Source organism: Marmota flaviventris, chromosome 2 (genome assembly GCF_047511675.1).
Source record: "Marmota flaviventris isolate mMarFla1 chromosome 2, mMarFla1.hap1, whole genome shotgun sequence".
NCBI classification, from domain to species: Eukaryota; Metazoa; Chordata; class Mammalia; order Rodentia; family Sciuridae; genus Marmota; species Marmota flaviventris.
Window position 1 is genome coordinate 75,632,568 of NC_092499.1, and position 24,158 is coordinate 75,656,725.

The 24,158-nt window shown below is 42.8% G+C and overlaps 1 protein-coding gene across 3 annotated transcripts in view; it reads right to left on the reverse strand.

The window, feature by feature from the left end:
* The window catches only part of Tmem260 (transmembrane protein 260), a 100,151-nt gene that overhangs the window by 7,031 nt on the left and 68,962 nt on the right, over positions 1-24,158 (reverse strand). The window contains exon 16 of one of the 3 annotated variants that reach the window (XR_011706649.1): positions 19,642-19,732. The exons of 1 other annotated variant lie outside the window; for it this stretch is intronic. Coding sequence is in view for 1 of the 2 variants with exons in the window: in XM_071608018.1 (XP_071464119.1) it covers positions 24,005-24,157 (153 nt within the window). In the remaining variant the exon portion in view is untranslated. Of the gene's footprint in view, positions 1-19,641; positions 19,733-23,313; position 24,158 lie in introns of those variants that run through there. One more of the 3 variants, XM_071608018.1, reaches the window with a different exon arrangement.

Consider the following 24,158-nt stretch of genomic DNA (forward strand, 5'->3'; position numbering starts at 1 on the left):
CTGATCACCTTTGCTGATGCCTGACAGATGGATTTGTCATTAATTTGATGATGCAACAAAAAGTTCCTGGGCTTCTGGGAGAGGTCACTTGCAAAGAGGAGAGTATAGAACCAGGCCTGATAAAAGGGGTCAGAAATCCCTGCCCTTGTTCTGTCACAGAGTCACTATTTGAGCTCACCTCTCTCAACCCTTGCATCCACATCTTTCAAATTCAGGTAGTTGACACCATTAACAGGGATTATCTCTGAAGGCTAAGATTATAGGGAGAACTTCATTCCCCACTTTAAACACATCTATTTGTATGTGTGTGTGTGTGTGTGTGTGTATGTGTGGTGCTGGAGACTGAACCCAGGGGTACTCTACCACTGAGATACACCCCCAGCCCTTTTCATTTTTGGAGGGCTGGATCTCACTAAATTGCCTAGGCTAGCCAGGAATTTGCAATCCTCCTGTCTCAGTCTCCTGAGTTGCTATGCCACCAGGCCCAACTACACCTCTATTTGTTTAAAAAATCTTTTTTAAAAAAGCATACTTATGTAACTTTTCTAATAAAAGCTTTCCATGGCAAAGAAAATCAAAGTGCTAGGACTAGGTTTCCTATAAGATGCAGAAAAAAAATGGTGGGTGAGGATTGCACAGGATTGCACAATGCGGGGCAACTGAGGCAGAATTCTCTGAGCTCTTGTCATGACCAAGACAAGACAGGAGCCAAATTATTAGCCCCAAGATAATCAGATGAGTGGGGCAAAGTTGTGCACACCTGTAATCTCAGCCACTCAGGAGGCTGAGGCAGGAGGATTGCAAATTTTTTGGTTTTGGTACCAGGAATTGAACTCTGGGGTACTTGACCACTGAGCCACATCCCCAGCCTTATTTTGTATTTTATTTAGAGACAGGGTCTCACTGAGTTGCTCAGCACCTCACTTTTGCTGAGGCTGGCTTTGAACTTGTGATCCTCCTGTCTCAGCTTCCTGAGCTGCTGAGATTGAGCCACCATGTCGAGTTGAGGATTGCAAATTTGAAGCCAGCCTCAGAAATTTAGTGACTCTATCTCAAAGCAAAATAAAAAGGGCTGGGAATGTAGCTCAATGGTAGAGTACCCCTGGTTCAATCTCCAGTTTGGGTGGGGGAAAAAACATTTAAAAAAAAGAGATAATCCAATGGGGCCTGGTGCAGTGGTGTATACCTATAACCCCAGCAGTTGGGAGGCTGAAGCAGGAGGATCGTGAGTTCAAAGCCAGCCTCAGCAACTTAGTGAAGCCATAAGTAATTCAGTGAAACCTTGTCTATAAATAAAATGTAAAAAAGGGCTGGGGATGTGGCTCTCTGGGGTTCAATCCCTGGTACAAAAAAAAAAAAAAAAGAAAGAAAATGGATTTGGGTTTATTACACGCAAACCCTACCAAGACCTAGTTCTCACAATTTGGATAATGATACCATAACTAGGACCCTGCCCTGAGTTGGCTGGTCCTTTGGAACATTTCCCAGCACCATGAATGGAATCCCTGGGGGAAGAGGAGCTGTGGGGCTTGCAGCTGCCCTGCAGCCTCTCTTGGCCTGGAGAATGGCCCTTATTGCTCAGACTAGGTGTGTGGCATTGTCCTTCAAGTGAGGGTTTGCTGGACAGAGTGGCTCTGCCTCCAGCAGCTTTAGTCTGTAGTCAGAGGCCGTAGGTCTCATATGGTGCAATTGGACTTTTTGTATCTCCCCGGACGCCCTTCCCTTTCCAATTTATGCTCATGTTCTCTCACTAAAAGGTCAACAAACTGTAGGACCAGTGGTTCCCAAGTGTGGCTGCATATCAGAAGCATCTGAGCAGAGTTAACACAGATTCTAGAGTCTGATCCCAGGAGGTTCTGGCCTGGGTGCATTTATTATGAAGCATCCAGATATTTCTGATGCCACCAGGCTGGTACAATGACATCGGCTGTGACCCACTGCCAGGTGATTTCTTTAGGACATTATGGGTGCTGCGGTCCAGAACTGAAAACACAGTCTAACATGGACAAACCATTGAGACAGGTGAACCTGTGCACACACCCACTGTGCCAATGTATTACACACAGGTGGGAACCCAGCAGGGGCCCCAGGGTGTTTTGACAACTGAGGGTGCCTTTTTCCCTTACCCCACCCTTGAAACATGGCTCCCTCACTGTCCCCCACCTCCATCAGATGGCAAGTTAATGGTTAATGCACAGGTAGAAAAACCTCAGAAAACAAGAAAAGCTCTGCATGAAGCAATCTTGGCTTCAGGAGAATTCAGTCCAATTTGCACCAATATCAAGGCTTGCTTTTGATTATGTTGATGATAAAGACTGTAAACAAAACAGCCTTTCTCTACTAATTAATTCCCTTCGAAGAACTCCAAAGATCTTTAATTACACAGTTTGAAAAGCAGCGGTTACCCGATCGGGCTGGTCGGCCCGTGCTCTCCTCTCGGTGCCCACCTGAACCAAATATGTTCTTGTTGTCCCCGCTTCACACACCTAGGATGGGCTTGCAGTAAATCCTGTCAACTAAATGCCTGACAAAAGTGCTCTGATGTCAGGTATAAAGAATGCCACCTACAGCTTAATGTCTGAAAAAAAATTCCAAGGGCTGCAAACAATGAAGGTTTTTGTCTTCTTAATGCCCAGTATGCAATCGAGTGGAAATGCTACTTCCATCCGTAATCTACAAATGAAATTAAAGTTGTTGAAAGACACAGGGTAAACCAGAAGGCTTTGTTTCTTTGCAGAACAGGAAAAATTTAAACCACTAAATGTTTTAGCAGATTTACTAAATTTCCAATTAAATCATGAAATCTATTATTGCAGAGCTCTGAGAAAGCAATGTCTGTCCTTTCTTTCTCTTTCCACCCCTGTTTTCCTCTCTCTGCCTCCCCCTAACTGTCTGTGAACACACATGTACCATATGATAGCAGCAAACCAAACCTGTAAGTCCCCAGCACATATAGAGCCTCTACTGTTTAACTCAGGGAAATTTGAGTGCAGACGGGTGTACCAGCTTGAAGCTGAGTGAAGCCAGCTCAGCAGTGGTTTGGGGGAGGCCTTAGGCCAGGCTTTGGGTGGGGGGACAGCAATATGCCCACCGCCCCCCCCACCATCCCCCATGCACAGAAGTTTCCAGAGCCCCAGCAGGTCCAGGTCGCTGGCTGGAGCAGAGAGGCATCAGGAGCTGGTGTGGGGAGGGAGTCAGATCTGCTATACAAGAGCACCCTCTGCCAGTTGGCACAGAGGGCTGGCTGGAGAGGCCTGTGGCCCAGAGTCTGGGGAAAGGGCACAGGATCCTACACACAAAGCCCGTGGGGCCAGGGGCCAGGCAGGAGAGAGAGTCTACCTCCAAAACTAGACGGAACACTCACCTCTGAACAATAGCCGGTACAGGCAGGGGCGATACTGATTTTCCAAGGGCTCTCCACGTTAATCCTCCCCCAAAATCCAGCCACTAGGAGCCTGAATGGTCCTCCAGACACCCATTCAGTAGAAAATGACGGGTGATTTTTGCCCTTGTCTCCTGAGATCTCCGGTGAGCGCTGCTGCACTGGCTGACATGTGTTTGTAAAGATAAAGCACCAGGCTACTTCGGGGCCCTCCCAGGCTATTACAAAGAGCAAGTGGTGCCAGCTCGGGCTCTGTGTGGCTTTTTAGAATTGAGCTGTTAATTTTTTTTATATGCACCTCTTTCTGAAAAGGATTTGAAGCAACTTACAATAAAGCCAAACACAATAAGGTCATTCAACTAAAATTAGAAAAGCAAAGCCATGGAAAGGAAGAAGAAGCAAGCATTGATTCTGAAGTGTAATAGAGTTACTGGGAGCTCGCATCAGATCAGGACCTGAGCTTCCTGGCAGCCAGGGCAAAAAAAGGTTATCAAATTAGATGGTCCTTACAGCCCACTAGAAAGAAGCAGGACAATTCTTTAAAAGAGGTAGGTCCCCCATTAAGTTTCTTTTAGGAGACTTTGTATAGGGAACCTTAAAAACATCATATGCTTTACTAATCTTTGTATATAGCAAATGCACACGCTATTCTGATACACTTATTTCTTGCTATAATTTTTGCATTTGTCAAGGGCATACATCAATCAAAACTCACTAGTGCAATTTTTTTTTTTTTTTTGGTGGTGCTGGGGATTGAACCCAGGGTCTTATGCATGCAAGGCAAGAACTCTAATAACTGAGCTATATCCCCAGCCCCATTAGTGGTAAATCTTAATAAGAGGAAAAAAAGAAGAGGGTAGAAAAATAGCTAGACTGTTTGTTATTCAAATTTTAGCCCTTGGGTTTTTCATTTATTGATTGATTCACTAGCTATTTATTAAGTGCCTACTAAATGTCAGATTCTAGGCAAGGTGATAGAGCAGTGAAGAAGGCAAAGTCCTACCTTAGGGGTATGATGTAACGAAATACTAAGAAAGAATTTAGCAACCCCAGAGGGGAGGGTGGATAGCAGGCAAGCTCCCTATAGTTCAGCTACTAGGTAAGAGCAAGTATAACAGTTAGGGTACTTTCAGATTTAAGTTTTAGAAATCCCCCTCAAGCTTAGAGTGGAAACTCCCTGCCTATAATTCCAGCTACATGGGAGACTGAGGCAGGAGGATTGCAAATTTGAGGCAAGCCTGGGCAACTTGGAACTGTCTCAAAATAAAAGGATCTGGAGATGTAGTTCAGTGTAGAGCACTTGTCTAGCACACACATGGTCCTGGGTTCAAGTCCCAGTGACAAAAATAAAATAAAGAAATAAAAGAAATCCACCTAGAATAACCAAGACACTTGGATTTTTTGATTCAGCAACTCAACAACACCATCCCCATGCTAAACCATCTTTACAGTTGGCTTCATTCATGGGATGATAGGAATATGGCTACAGCAGTTGTAGGAGTCACAAAGATACAGGACAACTTCAGAACAAGGCAGGAGACCATTTCTTCCTGTGCCTTTTTCCATTTTGACAGAGAAAAAAAATTCTAGGTCATGTCTCCATCCTATCCCTTTGGTCTCATTGATGAGAATTGGCTCATATACCTGTTCCTGAGCTAGTCCTAGCTGGAGGCTGGGGTTTCCCGAAGACCAGTTGGGCCACGGCTGGAGTTAGCTTCCCTTATAATACTTGGCCAGGAGGGAAAGGAGGACACCTGTACAAAATCGGGGTTATGATGGGTTGGAAGAAGGGGCAAGGATAAACGGATGGGTCAGCTAGTTGACATGGACATTAGTCATTAAATGCCCACTCCATGGGATGTAAGATTAGAGTAGTTGAAATCTCTTCAAGGCTGTTGGGAAGTCTGTCAATGCTTGGCTTCTTAGGAAAAAAAAAATCTTTATTATTGCTTTATTTCTAAAATTGGACTTAACTCTTTTCCATATCTTTCACCACTTCCTTAGTGTAGACCTTTGCTTCTGCTTGTACACATTTAAAAAAAAATATCTAATGGGTTATCTACCCAAATCTTGCACATTTTTCACATTGGTAGTAGAATACTCTTCTTTAAAACAAATGAATTATACTAGTTTCCAGCTTAGCAACTTCTCTAACATATAATCACTTATAAAGCTAAACATCTTTGCATTAGTATAAAAAATAAAATATCTAGGTATTCATCTAATAAAATGTGCAAAATAAATTGATATTAGAAAACTAAAAATATTCTGATGAAAGCAGTCAAAGAAGAGCTAATAAATGGAGATGTGTTCTTTACTCATGGGTAGGAAGATTCACTATCAAGATGTCAGGGGTTTCTGTGTGTTTTTGTTTTTGTTTTTTGTTTTTTTTGGCCTGGAATCAGGGGCACTTTATCACTGAGCTACATCCCCAGCCTTTTTTATATTTTATTTTGATTTTGAAAGGGTATCTTGCTAGGTTGCTTAGGGCTTTGCTAAATTGCTGAGGCTGGTCTCAAACTTGTGACTCTTCTGCCTCAGCCTCTGGGATTAACAGGTGTGCACCACTGTGCCCAACAAGATGTCAGTTCTTGCCAGGTATGATGGCACACACCTATAATTCCAGAGACCTGACATGTGAGGCTGAGGCAGGGGGATTGCAGTTTGCGACCAGCCTGGGCAACTTAGGGAGACCCTGCCCCCAAAATAAAAAGAATAGAAAGGGCAGAGCTGTAGCTTAGTGCTTGCCTGGCTTGTGTGAGAGCTTGGGTTCAATCCCCAGCACCATGAAAAAAAAAATGAGTTCTTTTTAACGTAATCCATAGACTTAATGCAGTCCCCCCAAAATCCCAGCAAGGTATTTTGGGAATATCAACAAACTGATTAGAAAGTTATATAGAAAAAAGAGAGAGAGAGAGAGAGAGAGAGAGAGAGAGAGAGAGAGAGAGAGAGAGAGAGATTCCAGAATAGTCAATACTGAAGAACAAAGTCAGAGGACTGATGTTACCCCATTTTAAGACTCACCATAAGCTGTATTAATCAAAACCACATGGTAATGGCAGAAGAATAAATTAATGGAACACAATGTACTCACAGTAAGAGACTCATGAAATACAGTCAACTGATCTTTGACAAGAAAGCGCAGGCCATTCAATGGAGAAGGGACAGTCTTTTCAACAAATGGGGTTGGAATAACTGGACATCCACATACAAAGAAATGAATCAAGACATAAACCTTATAAAAGTAAACTCAGAGATATAAATATAAAATGCAAAACTATACAACTTCTAGAGGATAACATAGGAGAAAATTGAGATGACTTTGTGTTGAGTAGTGATGTTTTTTAGATACAATAACAAAAGCTTAGTCTGTGAAAGAAAAAATTATTAAGCTGAACTTTATTAAAATAAAAAAAAAGTACGCTCTTCAAACAAAACAAAACAAAAACTTCTGCTCTGCAAAGACATTATTAAGAGAATAAAAAGACAAGTCTAGATTGGTGAAAAAATATTTATAAAACACTTATCTGATAAAGGGTGTTTGTGTACAAAATACTTGAAGAACCCTCAAAATTCAATAATAAGAAAACAGAAAACTTAATTTAAAAACGGGCAAAAGATCTGGCAAGACCATATCTCTAATATTAGCAACTTCAGAGACAGAGGCAGAAGGATCACAAGTTCAAGGTCAGCCTTGCCAACTGAGTAAGACCCTACCTCAAAATAAAAATTAAAAAAGGACTAGGATGTAGGCTTAGGGGTAGAACACCTGTGTTAATTCCCCAATACAATAAATTAAAATTTATAAAATATCTTAATAGAAACCTCACCAAAGACATAAAGATGTCAAATAAGTATATGAAAAGATGCTCAACATCATGTCCTGCAGGAGTGACAAATTAAAACAATGAGGTACTCTTATACTAGCATTAGAATGGCTGAAATCCAAAACACCAACAGTATCTAATGCTGGTGAATATATGGACCAACAGAACTCTTATTCATTGCTGGTGGGAATGCAAAATGGCACAGCCACTTTGGAAGACAGTTTTGCAATTTCTTTCTTTCTTCTTCTTCTTCTTTTTTTTTTTTTTTTTTGTACCAGGGATTTAACCTAGGGGTACTTAACTAATGAGCCACATCCCCAGCTCTTTTTATTTTTTATTTTGAGATGGGGTCTTGCTAAGTTGCTTAGAGCCTCACTAAGTTGCTGAGGCTGGCTTTGAACTTGCAATCCTCCGGACTCAGCCTTTGGAGCTGCTGAGATTACAGGTGTGTGCCACTACACCTGGTCAGTTTGGCAATTTCTTTCAAAGCTAAATATAGTTTTACAATATGATCCTGTTCCAGCCCTTGGTATTTTACCCAAACGAATTGAAAATTTGCCCACACAAACCTAAATTATGAATAATTGCCCAAACCAATATATCCTTCAACAGAGGAAAGTATAAATAAACAGAAGTACATTCATACAATGAAATATTATTCTGCAATAAAAAGCAGGGAGCTTTCAATCCACAAAAAGAGGAAATGTAAATGCATATTGCTAGGTAAAAGAAGTCAATCTGGGGGCTGCAGTTGTGGCTCAGCAGTAGAGTGCTCATCTAGCATGTGTGAGGCCCTGAGTTCGATCCTCAGCACCACATAAAAATAAAATAAAGGTATTGTGTCCAACTACAACTAAAAAAGTAAAATATTAAAAAAAAAGAAGTCAGTCTGGAAAGAGCCTACACTGTGTGATTTCAACTATATGACATTCTGGAATAGGCAAAAATACAATGATAGTGAAAAGATCAGGAATTCCAGGGGAGGTGGCAAGAGATGAAAAGACAGAGCACAGGGGATATTTAAGGCAACAAAGCTTTTCTGTGTGCTCTGTAATTGCAGATACACAACATTATGAATTTGACAAAACCCACAGAACCATAGTACACAAAGGGTGGACTCTAAGGTGAACTATGGACTTTAGTTGTTAATGGTGTATCAGCATTTGTTCATCACCTGTCACATATGAACACACTAAAGCATGATTTAACAGGGGTAACTATGTGGGGAGGGGATGCAATAAGAGAGGGTCTATGTAGCAACACGGTACTTTCTGTCCCGTTTTTCTGTAAGTCTAAAATTGCTCCACGGATAGATAGATAGGTAGATAGATAGATAAATGACCACAAAAGATCCTCATCATCAGGGCAGTACTATTCTTCTTTGCAAATTCTCACTATACAGTTCTTTTGTTTTTAAATTTCTTATTGTCCCTGAACATGCTATACCAATTTTTTGGATATATACCATTGCACTTTGCTTAGAATGTTGTTTTCTTCATTCATTGATGGACAAACTCCTATTTGTTGATGTGACTGCTGCTTGCACAGCTGATATGTGCCACTTATCCATATCCTTACCTAGGAGAAGCTCACATTCTCTTGGAGAGAGATTACAACTCCAAGAATCATTATGAACATTTTATTAAAGGATTCAGGTTCATCCGGTCTTGCTGTTTGTAGTCCACAGTGTCTGAATTACCCCCAGGATGGCTTCTGGAAGCTTCCCTAGTCCTTTAGATGGTGAGGTTGCCACCCCACAATGGTGGAGAGATGAAATGGTTGTTGTATCAGGTACAAGAAATACTACCACTATATGTTCCTATGGGCTCAGGGGAGTTCAGGAATTTGGGTAAGGTTGCTCAACTAAAGAGCTAGTACTCATTCTTGAGGGTCTAGAGGAACAAAATTCTTACCATCTGCTGGGTGGCTTCATCCCAGATAGTCCAGAAAGTAGCCTTGGAAGAAAGCTTATAACAGAAGGGAGTCAAGCTAAAATTAGCTGGGTCTGCCCATGAGGAGAAGGTTTTCAAAGAACCTCTCACCCTCTGAAAAAATGGAGGCTCTGGCCCCAGCCTCCTCAAAACACGATGTGGCAGAGGGGTGGCTGTTAGTTTATACCCTACAGCATCCTCCCTGCCTAGCACATAGCCTGATGCACTGTGTTATGGTTAGATATGAGGTGTCCCCCAAAAGCTCCTGTGTGAGACAATGCAAGGTTTAGAGGTGAAATGAGGGGGATAGGACAGCTTTCACCTAGGCAGTGCATTAATTCCTTGGTAGGGATTAACCGAGTGGTGACTGTAGGCACGTAGGGTGTGGCTAGAGGAGGAATGCCCTGAGGGTTTATATTTTGTCCATGAGGGGAGACTTTTCTCTTTCTCTCTGCTCCCCGGTGCCATGCTCCCAGCTGCTTCTCTTAGTCACTTCATCCGCCATGTTGTTCAGCCTCACCTCAAGCTCTGAGGAATAGAGCTGGCTGTCCATGGACTGAGACCTCTGATACTATGAGCCCCCAAAGAAACCTTTTCTCCTTAAAACTGTTCCTGTTAGGCTTTTTGTTGCAGTAGCCGAAAAGCTGACTAAAACACAATGCAAAGGCGCCTCAAATACCTGCTAAGTAAAAATAAAATTTTTTTTTAAGGTCAGGTACTCCTTTTTAAGAGACTTCCACCAGTACTGTCTCTTTTATGTGCACATTAGCCCAAAAGACCATGGAGAACAGAATTCATATCTCTCATGCTATGATGAAGAAAGGGAGCCAGGGATAGCCTCCATGTCTGTTCATGTCCAGTCCAGAGCACTTTCTTTGTGTCTCAGAGCTGCCCCTAGGAAGCACAGGCTTGGTGATTAGGGGTCAAGGGAAGAAGCCAACCTTATTGAGCACTACTATTGTATGATCCAATCTAATGCTCACGATAATTTTGTGGGGAAGACATCAGTATTTCCAGTTTAGATAAAACAAGCTCACCAAAGTTGTCACTTGTTTGTGTCACAAAGTTAACAGGTACCAGAGCTTGGTTTCAAGTCCAATTTCATGGGACTCCAGAGCTCATTAATTTTCTTTTTATGATGCCATAGTACCACCAGTTTTCTGGATTAGGAAACTTTGGAAGGGCTTTATAAAATTAATCTGTAAGTATTGAACCTGGGTGCTTTACCAACCACTAAGATACATCCCCAGCATTTTTTTTTTTTTTTTTAACCAGGGATTGAGTCCAGGGCCACTTAACCATTGAGCCACATCCCCAGCACTTTTTAATATTTTATTAGAGACAGGGTCTTGCTAAATTGATTCACTAAGTTGCTAAGGTTGGGTTTTAACTCACAATCCTCCCGCCTCAGCCTCCCAATCTGCTGGGATTACAGGTGTGTGCTATCATGCCTGGACCCGGCCCTTTTTAAATTTTTTTAAATTTTGAGACAAGGTTTCACTAAGTTGATGAGGAATATCTCAAACTTGTGATCTTCCTGCCTTAGCCCCCTGAGTCACTAGGATCACAGGTGTGTGCCACCATGCCTGGTGTGGAAATTCTGTTTTCAAAATGAAGAAAGTTGTGTCTGACTTGGAGAAGTTGAGGAAGATCATAGTTTTGGATAAAACATGAAAACCACCATTTGTCGAGGAGTCGTGAACTCAAGTAAAACCATGACCAAGGCATAAGAAAGCAAATCAGTTCACAGAGAAAAGAGTGCTCAAACCCAAATTGCACTGCTATGTTGGAGAGGCTGGCCACAGCATGGGGACTTCCTTGTGCTCTACTCATCACTGTCGTCATATGACTTTGCTTCAAGTTCATGCCAACCTGCCAGGTCTGCTGGGAAAAGAATGCCTTCCTGTCTTGACCCAAGCTTTCTAAAAGGCAGTGTCAAGGCAGAAGATTGCAAGTAGCATGCAATCCCAGAGAGGCAGAAGTTTGAGGGGAAAGTGGAGGGAGGCAGAGAAGCAGGGAGATAAATTATGGGAGTATGTTATTGGTCCAGTCACAGCTTGAAACAGGTGCCACCAATTGCTCAATCTTGTGGGATGTCTTCAGAGAGTATGTGTGAACTACTGTGTCTTGGAAGAGTCTATCCAGGAAGAGAAAGGGAATAGAATGAACCCAAGAATCCCCTCCCATCCTCATCTCCCTCTGGCCTGAGTCTGCCCCTTGATGGTGGTTAGCTTTCTTGCACTGTGAATTGCACTATCCAGTCTCTTTGCAGCCACTGGAGCAGCCGGAACCTGAAGGAACAACATGGCCAGTGGACTTCTCCATGTTGCAATGGTAGCAGCAGCAGTGACCTGGCTCCATGACCTGGGAAGGGTTGAGCTGTCACTTGGGCTACTCTGGCTAGAAAGTGAGGTGAGCACACAGGCTCTGTCCATTTTTGCTCTGAATCAAAGTTTGAGACAGAGGGGAAATTACGTATCTAAGAATAAGGGAAGGAAGGTGAATGTGCTATAGACTGACTGCTTGTTTGCTTAAATAACTATTATGTTAAGATTCTAATCCTCAAGTTGATAGAATTTGGAGATGGGGTCTTCAGGAGGCATTTCAATCAGCTTTTTTTGTCACTGTCATTAAAAGACCTGACCAGAACAATTTAGAGGAGGAAAAGTTTATTTGGGGCTCATGGTTTCAGAGGTCTCAGTCCACAGCCAGCCAGCTCCATTCCTTGGAGCTCAAGGTGAGGCTGAACATCATGGCAGAAGAGTGTGGTTGAGGGAAGTGGCTCACATGATGATCAGAAAGCACAGAGAGACTCCACTCACCAGATACAACATATACACCCCAAAGCTACCTAATGACCCACCTCCTCCAGCCACATTCTACCCATATTCAGTTACCACTCGGTTAATCCCCTGGTTGGGTTAAGGCTCTCATAACTCAATCATCTCTCCTCTAAACCTTCTTGCATTGTCTCACACATGAGTTTTTTGGGGGGACATCTCACATCCAAACCATAACAGGATGTGATTAGGTCATGAGGGGAGCCCTCATAAATGCTATATGTAGACACAGCAAGATGATTGTTCCACTACAGAAATCAGAATGGAAGTTCCTCAAAAGACTAGGCACAGAATCCCCATATGATCCAGCTACACCACTCCTTGGTATTTATCCTGAAGAATTCAAGTCATCATACTACAGTGACACATGCATACCCATGTTTATAGCAGCACAATGCACAATAACCAAACTATAGAACCAACCTCCAGGCCCATCAATGGATGAATGGATATATGGTCTACTCTATGTGGTGTGTATACACAACAGAGTTTTATTCAATCATACAGAAAAGATGAAATTATGTTAATTGCGTGAAAATGGATGGAACTTCAGAGAATTATGTTAAGCAAAATAAGCCAAACTCAGAAGATTAAGGGCCATATGTTTTCTCCCATATGTGGAAGTTAGAGAGGAAAAAAGAAAAGAAAAGTGGGGGGAGGGGTGGCAGGGATCTTATGAAAGTCAAAGGGAGATCAGTAGAGGAAAGGGACCAGGGTGTGGGAAGAAGAGAGGGAGAAGGGAAATGCTGGGGAATGATATTAGCCAAATTATGTTGTTATATTGTGTGCATGTATGAATATGTAACAACAAATCCCATAATTATGTCCAACTATAGTGCACCAATAAAAATGTATAAATATACTGTCATGTGTAAATAAAAATTAAAATTAAAAAAAGAAAAAAAAGAAGACGATGATGTTGATTGTCTATGAACTAGGAAGTGGGTCCTTGCTAGACAACGAGCCTGAAGCCATCTTGACCTTGGACTTCAGCCTCCAGAGAAATAAATTTCCATTTTTCGTAAGTCCCCAGACTGTGGTCCTCTGTTCTAGCAGGAGTTGGAGGAACCCCACTCCTAGTCCTGGGATGTGGTCTAATAACAGCAGTGGGGTCTCGGCGAGCACTCGGTATGGGTGTGTTGCTTACATTCCATCATGATCCCTCTCAAGCTCTGTAGAATAACTACTACTGTCCACATTTGACAGATGGAGAAGCTGAGGCTCAGAGAAATTAAATTATGTAACTGATCTAAGATCCCCAAGTAGAAAAATGAGGAAGAAGAATGGGATTACAAATCCCCTGCCTCAGAGCTCATGTTCCTAAGCATGTGGCATACCCCAGCTCTTCACCCAGGGCTGGAGCTCCTGGAAGGGGTTGCCTTGAGATAAAAAAAGAGCAGGTGCTGGGCTGGGGATGTGGCTCAAGAGGTAGCGCGCTCGCCTGGCATGTGTGCGGCACGGGTTCGATTCTCAGCACCACATACAAACAAAGATGTTGTGTCTGCTGATAACTAAAAAATAAATATTAAAATTCATTCTCTCTCTCTCTCTCTCTCTCTCTCTCTCTCTCTCTTTAAAAAAAAAAAAAGAGCAGGTGCTGTGAAAATCCATAAGGTTGGAGGGGACAAGGCCAAGCCTCATCTTGAAAACCAGGGAAATGTGCCACCATCTCAAGAGACCAATTGGCTTATGTCACTAAAAGGCAAAGGTGTGCCGGACCACAGACTTAGTGGGGGATGTTTGAAGGTAATGGGGGATGTTTGAAGGCTTGGTATGGTTCACTGATCTCCCCTAGAAACACCTTAATTTATAATAAAAATTGCACATTTTATTCTGAATGGGAAGCCTTCTGCCAATCTCCAAAGACAGGAAAAGAGAACTATCACCAAAAAAACCATACTAGTGCTTGATGGAGTATTCATAATGGAGACTTACAGAACTTTGGGGTGCTGGGAGTCCTGCTGGGTTGGCAGATGAGAGGAAGAGAGACATGGGGCAACATTCTGAGCCATAGGCACCCTGCACTGACTTTGTCTGAGCTATGAAGGGGGCAACAGCGTAGCAATAATTTAGCAAAGAAACGGCATCAGGATGCTGAAGTCTCCTTCTCTTTCTAATGTTTATCAAATATCACCCAGAAAACACACAAGTCATGTTGAGATGTGACCCTGTGATGGGGACTGCCATTATTGCTAGCCTCTGAAGGCACCAATCATTTCAAAGGGATCACCTAAACCTCTGTGCCAAGCTAAGTCAGATTCCTGTGGATGGTGACTACAAACACTTTGGAAAGACGAAGGAAGATGAAGTCCTCCCCACCTACTGCACCCCCAAGTGGAGACCAGGTTGAAGATGGAGCTTTGGTTAGCAGGAGTGAAGGGAGCCTTGCAGATGTTAACGCTGCCCTGCGCCAACATAGGGAGGTCACTTTCAATGTCCTGGGGAGTGGTTAGGAGAGAAAACCCCAGGGCTGCCTGGGACCGGGACCTCTGTGCCATCTCAAAGCGGACTCTTTCAGGATTGGGCTGAGACACCCAAATAGGAGAAGGGGTGCAAGATGTTTAGCATTTGGCTGCTGTTTGAAGGCCAAATACCACCTTGAGTAACACCAAGTACAAACATAAAGGAGAGGCCTCACCCCTCCCTGCATGTTCTCTGGCTGGCCTCCTCTCATACAGTTCAAATTCCAAGTGTGGCACACAAGGTCCTTCTGCAGATGGCCACAGCCCGCCAGCCCACACTCGTTACCACAGCCTTTGCTCCTGTGTATCGGCCACCAGCCTACAGCTGCTCCCCAGGGACACCACCTTCCTTCCTGTCTCCGCGCCTGGCATCTTTGATCATGGAGTTCTCTCTGCACTGATTAGCTTGCAGGTGCCACCTTCCCAGGAAGTCCTCCATTCCATCTAAATCTGCCACTGCCACCGTGCTCTCCTTCGGACTCTGATGGTATCACATGCTTGGCCCCAGGGTAGCCTACAAAAGTCTGCATTTAGAGGAGGAAAAGTTTATTTGGGGCTCATGGTTTCAGAGGTTGGGTCATTTGATGTTTTGAGTTCCCCGTTGATCCACCGGGTTCCAGCATTAAACTGGAAACTCCCCAAGGATGGGATGCTGCCAGATTCCCACTAAGCGTCTGCTGCTTCTGATCTAGGGCCTCATCACTGAAGTCACTAAAGTTCAAGTTACTATATAGCTAAGTTTTAAAGGTGGTATAAACCACTCCATTGATATTTCATTATAGGAGCTAGAGGGGTTTGGGATGAATTCACGAAAGCCTAAGAAACTTTAGGGAAGTCATGGAGTAGTTACGGCAGGGACAATAGAAGGTCCAGGAAAGAGTTTTGGGGGAGGGTGAGTAGAAGAATACACTGACCAGAATGGACAGCACATCTTGGAGAGAGATGGGAAGGTACTGGAGAGGTTGGGTTTGGAGGCCTTGGATACCTGGCCAAGGACTCTGGGCTTCATCTCACAGGCAGCCCTTGGCAAGAGGAGAAATGTCATGATAATGGCTTTCCTCTTCCCTTCCTCCTCCTGGCCTTTGATCCCCCCACCTTGACTCTGGGCAGATGTCCTGGATAACCCTCTACGTTGCCCTTGTTACAATGTATTTGCTTCTTCACTTGTCTGAGGCCTTCATAAAACTATAACCCCCTAAAGAACCAGAGCTATGTCATTGTGTTACCTAACACGTAGGAGATGCTTAATAAGGAGTAAAAAGATTAGAACAGTGCACATCTGTGCTACAGGTCATAGACAACTCGAAGCTCTGCTCCCCGTCAAGGCACAAAGGGACGGAGCTCTGTAGGAGCTCCTGGTTCAAGTTTTGGTTCTCAGGTGGACTTCAGAATCTTCTTCACAGTTGTGTGAGGCTTTGTGAGGAGTCCCTCTTCATCATCTCTGCTGTCTTTCTGCTCCTGAGCACCTTCTGTCCCTTCTGCCATCTGTGGTTTCTGGAATCCTGTTTTCTCTCTCTTTTTCTTTTTGGGGTACTGGAGATTGAACTCAGGGGCACTTAACCACTGAGCCACATCTTCAGTCCTTTATTTTTTATTTTGAGACAGGGTCTTGCTAAGTTACCTGGGACCTTGCTAAGTTGCTGAGGCTGGCCTTGAACTTGCAATCCTCCTGTCTCAGCCTCCCAAAGAAGGCTTGCCCAGGAAGGAATGCTGTTCTCCATGAGCAGCCTTCCAGCTTTGGAAAGCCTCAGAGGAGTGTGCCTTATGGTCTTTTGGGTCATTTGATGTTTTGAGTTCCCAGAGATTCTTTTTTAAGGCTTTTCTTTTCCTGTGCATACACAGTTTTGCCCCAGTGTCAACAATTCCTACTCTGTCTTAGCAGCGTCCTAAGGATGTGCTCGCCCTCACATCCAGGTGTCCCAGGATGGCCTCTCAAATGATGGAAGAGGCAGAAGATGCTCTGGTTTCCCTTTTGTGTTTCTTCCCTGGATGAAAGCCTTCATATTTTTTCAGAAGCATGTTGGTTCCATCTGTTCCTGGATGCAGATCCAATTTTCCCAACTGGCCATGAACACTCTACATCCACCGCCCTCCCTTCTTTCCTCCCCCTTTCCCTCCCTTCCTTCTTTCTTTCCTTCTTTTCTTGTTTTTAGTCCCCTTATAAGTAGGAATTGAATCTAGAGACACTTTAGCAATGAGTTGCATCCCCAGCTCCTATTATTATTATTACAAGACACTGTCTCACTAAATTGCTTAGTATCTTGCTAAGTTGCTGAGGCTGGAATCAAACTTTGTGATTCTCCTTTCTCAGCCTCCCAAGCCACTAAGATTACATGTGTGCCACCATGTCCAGCTTTTATTTATGTATTTATTTAGATACTGGGGATCGAACTCAGGGCTACTTTACCACTGAGCTACAATCTCAGTCTTGTTTGTTTGATTGTTTGAGACAGGATCTTGCTAAGTTGATGAGGCTGGCCTCAAACTTGCAATCCCCCTGCCTTAGCTTCCCGAGTCACTGGGATTACTGGCGTGCACCACCCCTCATAACTTTGCTCACATCTCTGACCCAGTCCATGGACGATATATGACAGTTTCCCTTCTCAGTTCTACTCTTCAGAGCAGGGCAGTCCCTCAGCTTTTGGGCCATTAGTGGGTGAAATGGGCTGTCTTGCTCTTCTCCATGTCCTAATTGATATACGGATGAACATGCTCTGGACATCACATAAATAGATACAATTGTGTTGAAAATAGATGAAATATTGAATTCTCATCTCCCTTTATTTTGTGTTGATCTTAGTACCTATAAACCCTTGTTGGAACAATCCTGCATTATTAATTTATCTATTTTTGAATGCACATTTGTTTGGGTTCCAAAAGAAACAATTTTTTGCTCTTGCATACAGTTTGTAAATATGCCTTTTCAAGACAAGTGCATTTTCATATCCATAATTGTTTGCAGAGCATTTAATCCAATCACCTTTTAGAATGCTCTCTGTATTGCAGAGGTTGGAAACTTAAAATTGTTCATCCCAGACAACCTTGCAGTGAGGGTTCGGATGTCAGCATGGCCCAGCCTTCAGCCGCACCCCTGAGGGATGTGGAAGGCAGCAGGGGACACAGCTCGTGTGCCTGTTCTCTTTGCTGGCAAGCATGGCTGGAGCCATTTGGTTTCCCTGTCCCTGATCACCAGCTGCATAATGTTGAAAGGCAAGCATAGATCAGCCATCTTGGTGGTATGAATTCTAGAGGGCAGTGGGTTGTAGCAGTGGCAGCAATTTCCTGACGGAAGTAACTTCCCAGGGGTGGCAGTGGTGTCATGGTTCTGGTGTTGGGGCAGGAGAAGTAGCTTCCCATTTTATGAGGGAATTCCCTGACTGTAGAAGGCCACAGCTCCACTGGGACTGGGCTCTGCAGAGCTGAGTTGAGAGTCATCCTTGGAAGGCCAAACCTAGCTCCCTTATCTTCAGCCCTCCTGGCAATTCTGTCAGCCAGTTAGTTAATGTCTCACAATACATCACTTTCTGCTTCAACTAGCTGGAATGCAATGAAATTATGATCTACAAACTATAAATGTAATGAATAATAATAACCAATAATAAAAACTGGAATAATTTTAAAACAAGAATCAACTCTCTAAGAAGAGAGGCATGATTTAGATTTTTTTCTTGGCAGCTACAAATTTTTGGAGCCCAAGCATGGCTTTTGCCATTCAGAGGGCACATATAGCTTTCTGTGATAGTAACAGCAACAGGATTTTGAGGGGTGATTGGAAAGCAGAGCTCTGGAGGCCCTAACTTTCACATTAAACTTGCACTCATCCTAAGACCTGTGCTGATAATCCTGCAGGCTGAATTCTCCTGCTACAACCTTTATGATGACAAGTGACCTCTCCCCATTCTCTCTCGTTCTCTTTTTCCTTCACCATCACCACCTATTTCTCCTAACTCCAACCCAAACACACACATGAGCACACGGAAGTCCATTCATAAAGACATGGTATAAAATAAACAGCAAACTCAAGTCTCAAAGGGAAAACGATAACAGATCAACAGTAGCACATAGCCCTGGGAGAAAGGATAATTATTTCTACATGGAAAGCGTAAGAAGGAGAAAGTAATCCAAATGGCAAGGAGCAAGGTGAACAATCAGAGCAGGTCTGGGAATGGACAATTCCTTATCTACTAGCTCAGGTTCTGCTTCTCTATAATTTGCTTTGTTTAAAAAGAAAAAAAAAAAAACTACGTATCTTTATAGACACCTATCTGCGGTTCTGTTAGATAACTCTCTGTACAATTCTATTTATTTTAAGATTGGGCAGAACTTGTTTATGGCAAAAAAGGGCAGCATGAAAAGTGAGTCTCCTATCACCCAGGATGGGTGGTCCTAGTTCCCCTCCTGGGAGCGGGCTCTGTGGCAAGCTCCTTTACCTGCTCATGCCCCACGGGGCTCCTCTGACCGGGGGATCCTGCAGAGGCATCCAAAGTTGTGGGGAAAAGCTCCAGAAGAAGAGGAGGAAACTATGGGGGTGTCAACAACCGGGAACCTGGGCCCACCAGGCTGGAGCCTACCCAGGGTTTCATCAGACAGCTTGGACGAGAGAGCCTGTGGTCGCCCACCCCAGCCATTTGATACTCAGGAAACAGGATCCCTGGCAGGAGGAGGCCTATATCTTTTTCTCTAGTATTATTGTTAGGTTTATTAGTATTATTCTTAGGTTTACTATGTTGCCCCCCCCCCCCCCGCCCCACCGCTGCTTCCAGGTTTCCCTGAAGCAATTACAGTGCTTATGGATGAATGTTTGTTTATATATGTCATGTTGCTGTCTCTTCAGGGACAAATATGTGCATCTGATACTGGAAACTGTGTTTATCTTTTAAACTAAGCAGAACGGCCAAACACCCTCTCCCAGGTTGAGCAAAGTTGCCCTACTAGGAGTGTAGTCAAGAAAAATCTGTGTCAATTGTAAAAGGGTGGTAGGGGGGCAGGGGGGAGAGAGAGAGAGAGAGAGAGAGAGAGAGAGAGAGAGAGAGAGAGAGAGAGAGCACGTACATGCACCAAATAATCCTTTGGCAATTTTGAGTGTGACACAAGATTCACTTCCTTCTTAGAAATTCTGTGCCTCATTCCTGATCATTTTAGGGTCTGCTATGTCTTTTGCTATGAGAATTAGCATCAGCAGCTTTCAAAATGACTTACCAGTTAGCCCCTCCAGAAATCTTAAGACATTATTCTTTTCTTCTCCAAATTTTCCATCTCTAAGCCTTCTAATTCTCCTTCAAATTTCCATCTGTAAAGTTAATACAATCCAATAAGAAAATAATGTGCTCTTGAGACACTGACATGCTCAGAGCCATTTTATCCTGCCCTAAAGCCTGGAAAGTTTGAATTTTCCTTAGGATAAAAAAAGTAAGAAATAATAGAATAATTCACTGTACTGTAACAATTAAATCCAGCAATTTAACATTGCACATTGGTAAATATAATACTTGCAACAACCGAAAGTCTCCCATGTATTGACAGACAAAAACAAAGTTATAAATCTAAACCTTCTATTCCTAACCACATTCCTAAATGTAAATAAGCATCCAAGCATGCTGCTACATATCTTTACAGAAGCAATTACAAACAAGTCTTATCAGTGGCTGCTAAGTCGCCAACGCACACAATGCTTATCTGCTATGCCCTCTACTGGATAGAGTACACAAGGCAAGTCGTATTATTTCCAATTAATTTTTGGCATCATCACCCTGCATCTGCTTCAGGAATGCAAGGCGTGAAATTTATAGTAGCAGGTTTAATATTTCATCCAGCCAAAATCATTTTGCTACAAGGACTTACCTTTGGTGGAATATTTGGGGTTGGCTTTTTTTTTTAAGTACATTGATGGTGTCTCCCTGTCTTGCAATCCACCACCTAAACTCTCAAGCTGTCACCCAACTCGGTACATGGCAGGAATAATTTCATGCTGAGTAAAATGTGTTTAATTTCACATCTTGTAAGAATAATTACTTAGCATAATACCACTCAAAATGTATTTTTATCGGCAAATGCTAATGAGGCTACAAAAACCTGAATCATCTTTTGAAAGAATTAGGGTATTAAGGATGCTTCGCCTCAATTTCCTCTTCTCCCGTGGTGGCTGCCTGAACAAGAAACCAGGACCAGAGGAATAATTCAAGACTGGATCCTGCTCTCTGCAAGCTGGGTGCAAGTCCAGTGGCTTTGAGGGGAATTTAACGGGCACTGGCCTCTCCTGAGCCTTCCCAGGTGCTGGGAACAGAACTTCAGGCTCTGGGGAGATACTCGCTCCTCACCCAGGTCCTCCTGGATGGCCGCTGAGAGGGGGGCTCAGGCCCAGGGCTAATGTTGGTTGGCCCACTCATCTAAAAGCCAGACTAGTGACAGGCCAGTGGCCTTTGGCTCTCAGAATCTTGTCTCTTTGATCACTGGTGCACCCTAGTACTATAGACCACTGTCCTATCTATTGTTCATCTTGAGGCCTAAAGCAGTCAATAAAGAGTGACAGGGAGAAAGAAGGGAACAAGAAGTGCTTTGCTTTGATTTTTTAGAAAACCCTTTTATTATGGAGTCAAGTTAGAATTACACAATAAATTGCAAAAACAAATCAGAAAGTTTCTGCCTAGTCTTCACCCAACCTTACCTAATTTAATATCTTACATAAAGAGCACAAAGATCAAAACCAAGAGGCTAATATTAGCATGATACTATTAACACGATACTACAGACTTTGAATCAGGTTCCACCCACGTTTCTCTTTATCTGTTCTCAGATCCAACCCAGGATTCCACGTTGCATTTTGTCGTCTGTCTCTTAAGTTTTCCTAAATCTGTGACTTTTTCTCAGTTTTTTCCTTGTCTTTCATGACCTTGATATATTTGAAAAATCAAATACTTGTAAATATTTTGGTCAAATATTTCACAAGTTTCTTTATTTGGGTCTGTGAGATGTTTTCTTGGAATTAAACTTGAGATTGTACATTTTGGGAAAGAATCCTATTGAGCAGTGATTCCTCCCTGTGGTTTGTACTGCTTTCTAGCAAGAAACTAGGCAGGGTGAGTGCTGAGGGCCCTCATGCAACCAGCACCCCTCTAAGAACTGAGTGGCGGCTCTAAGGGGAGGTAGGTGCCAGCCTGTGTAGGTGACACATCGCTCTTCCTGTCGCCTCCTTTCTGTTATTATGGTGGCAGAAGCAGAAGTGGGCTATTTCTTTGCCATAGACAGGGTTAGTGACTTTTGAATCTAGCACAACTGCAGAAAGATAAGGGTGGCCAAGGAAGGCAAAGGAACGGATGTTGGTGTGGGAGGGAAAGTGGTGCATTTTACACCAAAATGGTCCCGCACAGCCCTTTGTAAATTCAGCAGGGCTCCAGATAACCTAAGAACGAGATGCAGACATCTCAGTGAGTGGGCAACTTGGGGATATGTTCTGAGGGGTAGGGTAACCATTTCTCAAGCATCATTCATGATAACAAGAAAGGTTTGATTTTCTTTTTGTGTCAAGTCTAGTAAGGCATTTAGACTTATTTTTATTTTCTCCAACCTTAGTAAGGAAGCTCTGTGGGGACAGGGCCCTTATGTGTCTGCTTCTTCTCTGAATACCTAATACCCAGGTCTAGCACATTATAGGGGCTCAAAAAATGTTTATTGATTAAATGAATAAAAAAGGAAGCAGCCTCATGAATACTCTGCTCATCCCCTCTCAGAAATATGATTGCAGTCCCCTGGATGGTATTTGCTTGGTTTTTGGTTTTGGCACTGGGGATTGAACCTAGGGGTGCTTTACTACTGAGCTACATCCCCAGTCCTTTTTATTTTGAAACAGAGTCAAAGTTGCTTAGGATCTTACTAACTTGTTGAGGCTGGCTTCCAATTTATGATCTTCCTGCCTCAGTCTCCTGAGTTGCTGGGATTACAGGTGGGTGCCACCACGTCCAGCCTCCAGGATGGTTTTAAAAGCCCAGCAATGGCCCTGTGCCCAGGACTCCAATCTTCCTGAGGCTGTTTTAGGAAGAGACTGTTCTTTGGGAGGTCTCTAGCCCCAAAAGAATCTTCAATATTTGGGGGAAGGTTGAAGGAGAGCCAATGCATAAATGTCAAAATCTAAGATTGGAAAGAAGAGACAGAGAATAATAATGTTGAAGTCTTTGCCTAGATGGGCCCTGGTTCAGGGAAACCAGTAAAAGGAGGACCATCATAGTAAGGCGGTCATGTGGAATGCATTGTGAATACATGGCCATTACCTGTGTATGAGTGCAGTAAGTGGAGACATGTCTGCATTACTGATGAAATTGATTTCATTTCTTCATTGACTCAGTGCTTTTTGATTACTCTCTTATATTTGCCAGTTACCCACATAATTTAAATAACACATTGTTTATCAATATCATTGTAATTAATTTTTTTTTTAAATTTCCAGATGCACATTTAGCGAGGACATTTTTAAACATGAGATGCAAAGGACGAGAAAACTTTGAGGATTTATTTTACTAAGAAGTGCAAAGTAAATAAGAACCTTTTAAATTGACATATTAATGAAAAGAGCCAATACTGAACAATTGTTGTATACTAGAACTGTTCGAAGCACTTTATAAATATCAGTGTTTCACCTTTATAGCCCCACCATGAAACAAGCCTATTTATCATATCCCCATTCTACAGAGAAGGGGCCAAAGTGACTGAATGTGGCTATGGGAGCCTGAAGGGGTGAGAGCAGTTGCTTGCGGAGGTACTTATTCAATCCAGGTGCACTCTAATACAAAGACATGTGGAATCTCTATTTTGCCAAAATTTTAAGCAGATCACGTTTCACATGACAATATAACACCATTATTATGAGATCTCAGAAGATTGCTTTGATAAAGAGCTCTTTATTTATTGCATAGATTCACACCTTTATACAGTACAAATTAACTCATAGTATTCAACAGGTTTAGAGTCTTTATTTTTATTTATTTATTCATTTTTTTCAGTACTGGGCTTTCTACCACTGAGCTACATCCTCAGCCCTTTTTATTCTTTATTTTGAAATGGTATTGCTAAGTTGCTAAGGCTGACCTCAAACTTGTGATCCTCCTGCCTAAACTTCCTGAGTTGCTGGGATTACAGGTGAGCACCACCACACCTGGCTGGTTGAAGCTCTTTAAATCAACTATTTATGTGTTCGACAGGGAACATGTAAAGAAGTCCTCTTACATGCTAACTATTAAATGCTAACACAGTGAAGTAGCCATCTGTATATCTTTACCAAATGTGCAAAAGGCCTAGTTTGGGTGGGGAGAGGTGTTTGTTTCAATGAGACACCAAATTTTCTTGCCTCACAAAGATAGTAAATGAAACAAAATAAAATAGGTCATTTCAAACAACTAAAGCAATTCAACGGATGACAAATGTCACTAAGATTGTTATCATAGTGATTATTATTACTAGTATTATATCTTTTTAGAAATCATACATAGGACTCAAGAGGCGAACTGGGAAGGAATTATTATTACCTACACACAGAATTGGTTCATAATTAGGAAACCAAACACTTAGGTCTTCAAAGAGATCTCTGCCACTGGATCCTTTGTGTTTTAAATAAAGTAGCTAAACCGAATGGAACAGTGGTGAGCACCAACTTGAGGCGTTCTAATCTTCTGGAGGGCAGAAATTTCCAACTCAAAAACATTCCAATGGAGTGGCACATGTTCTTC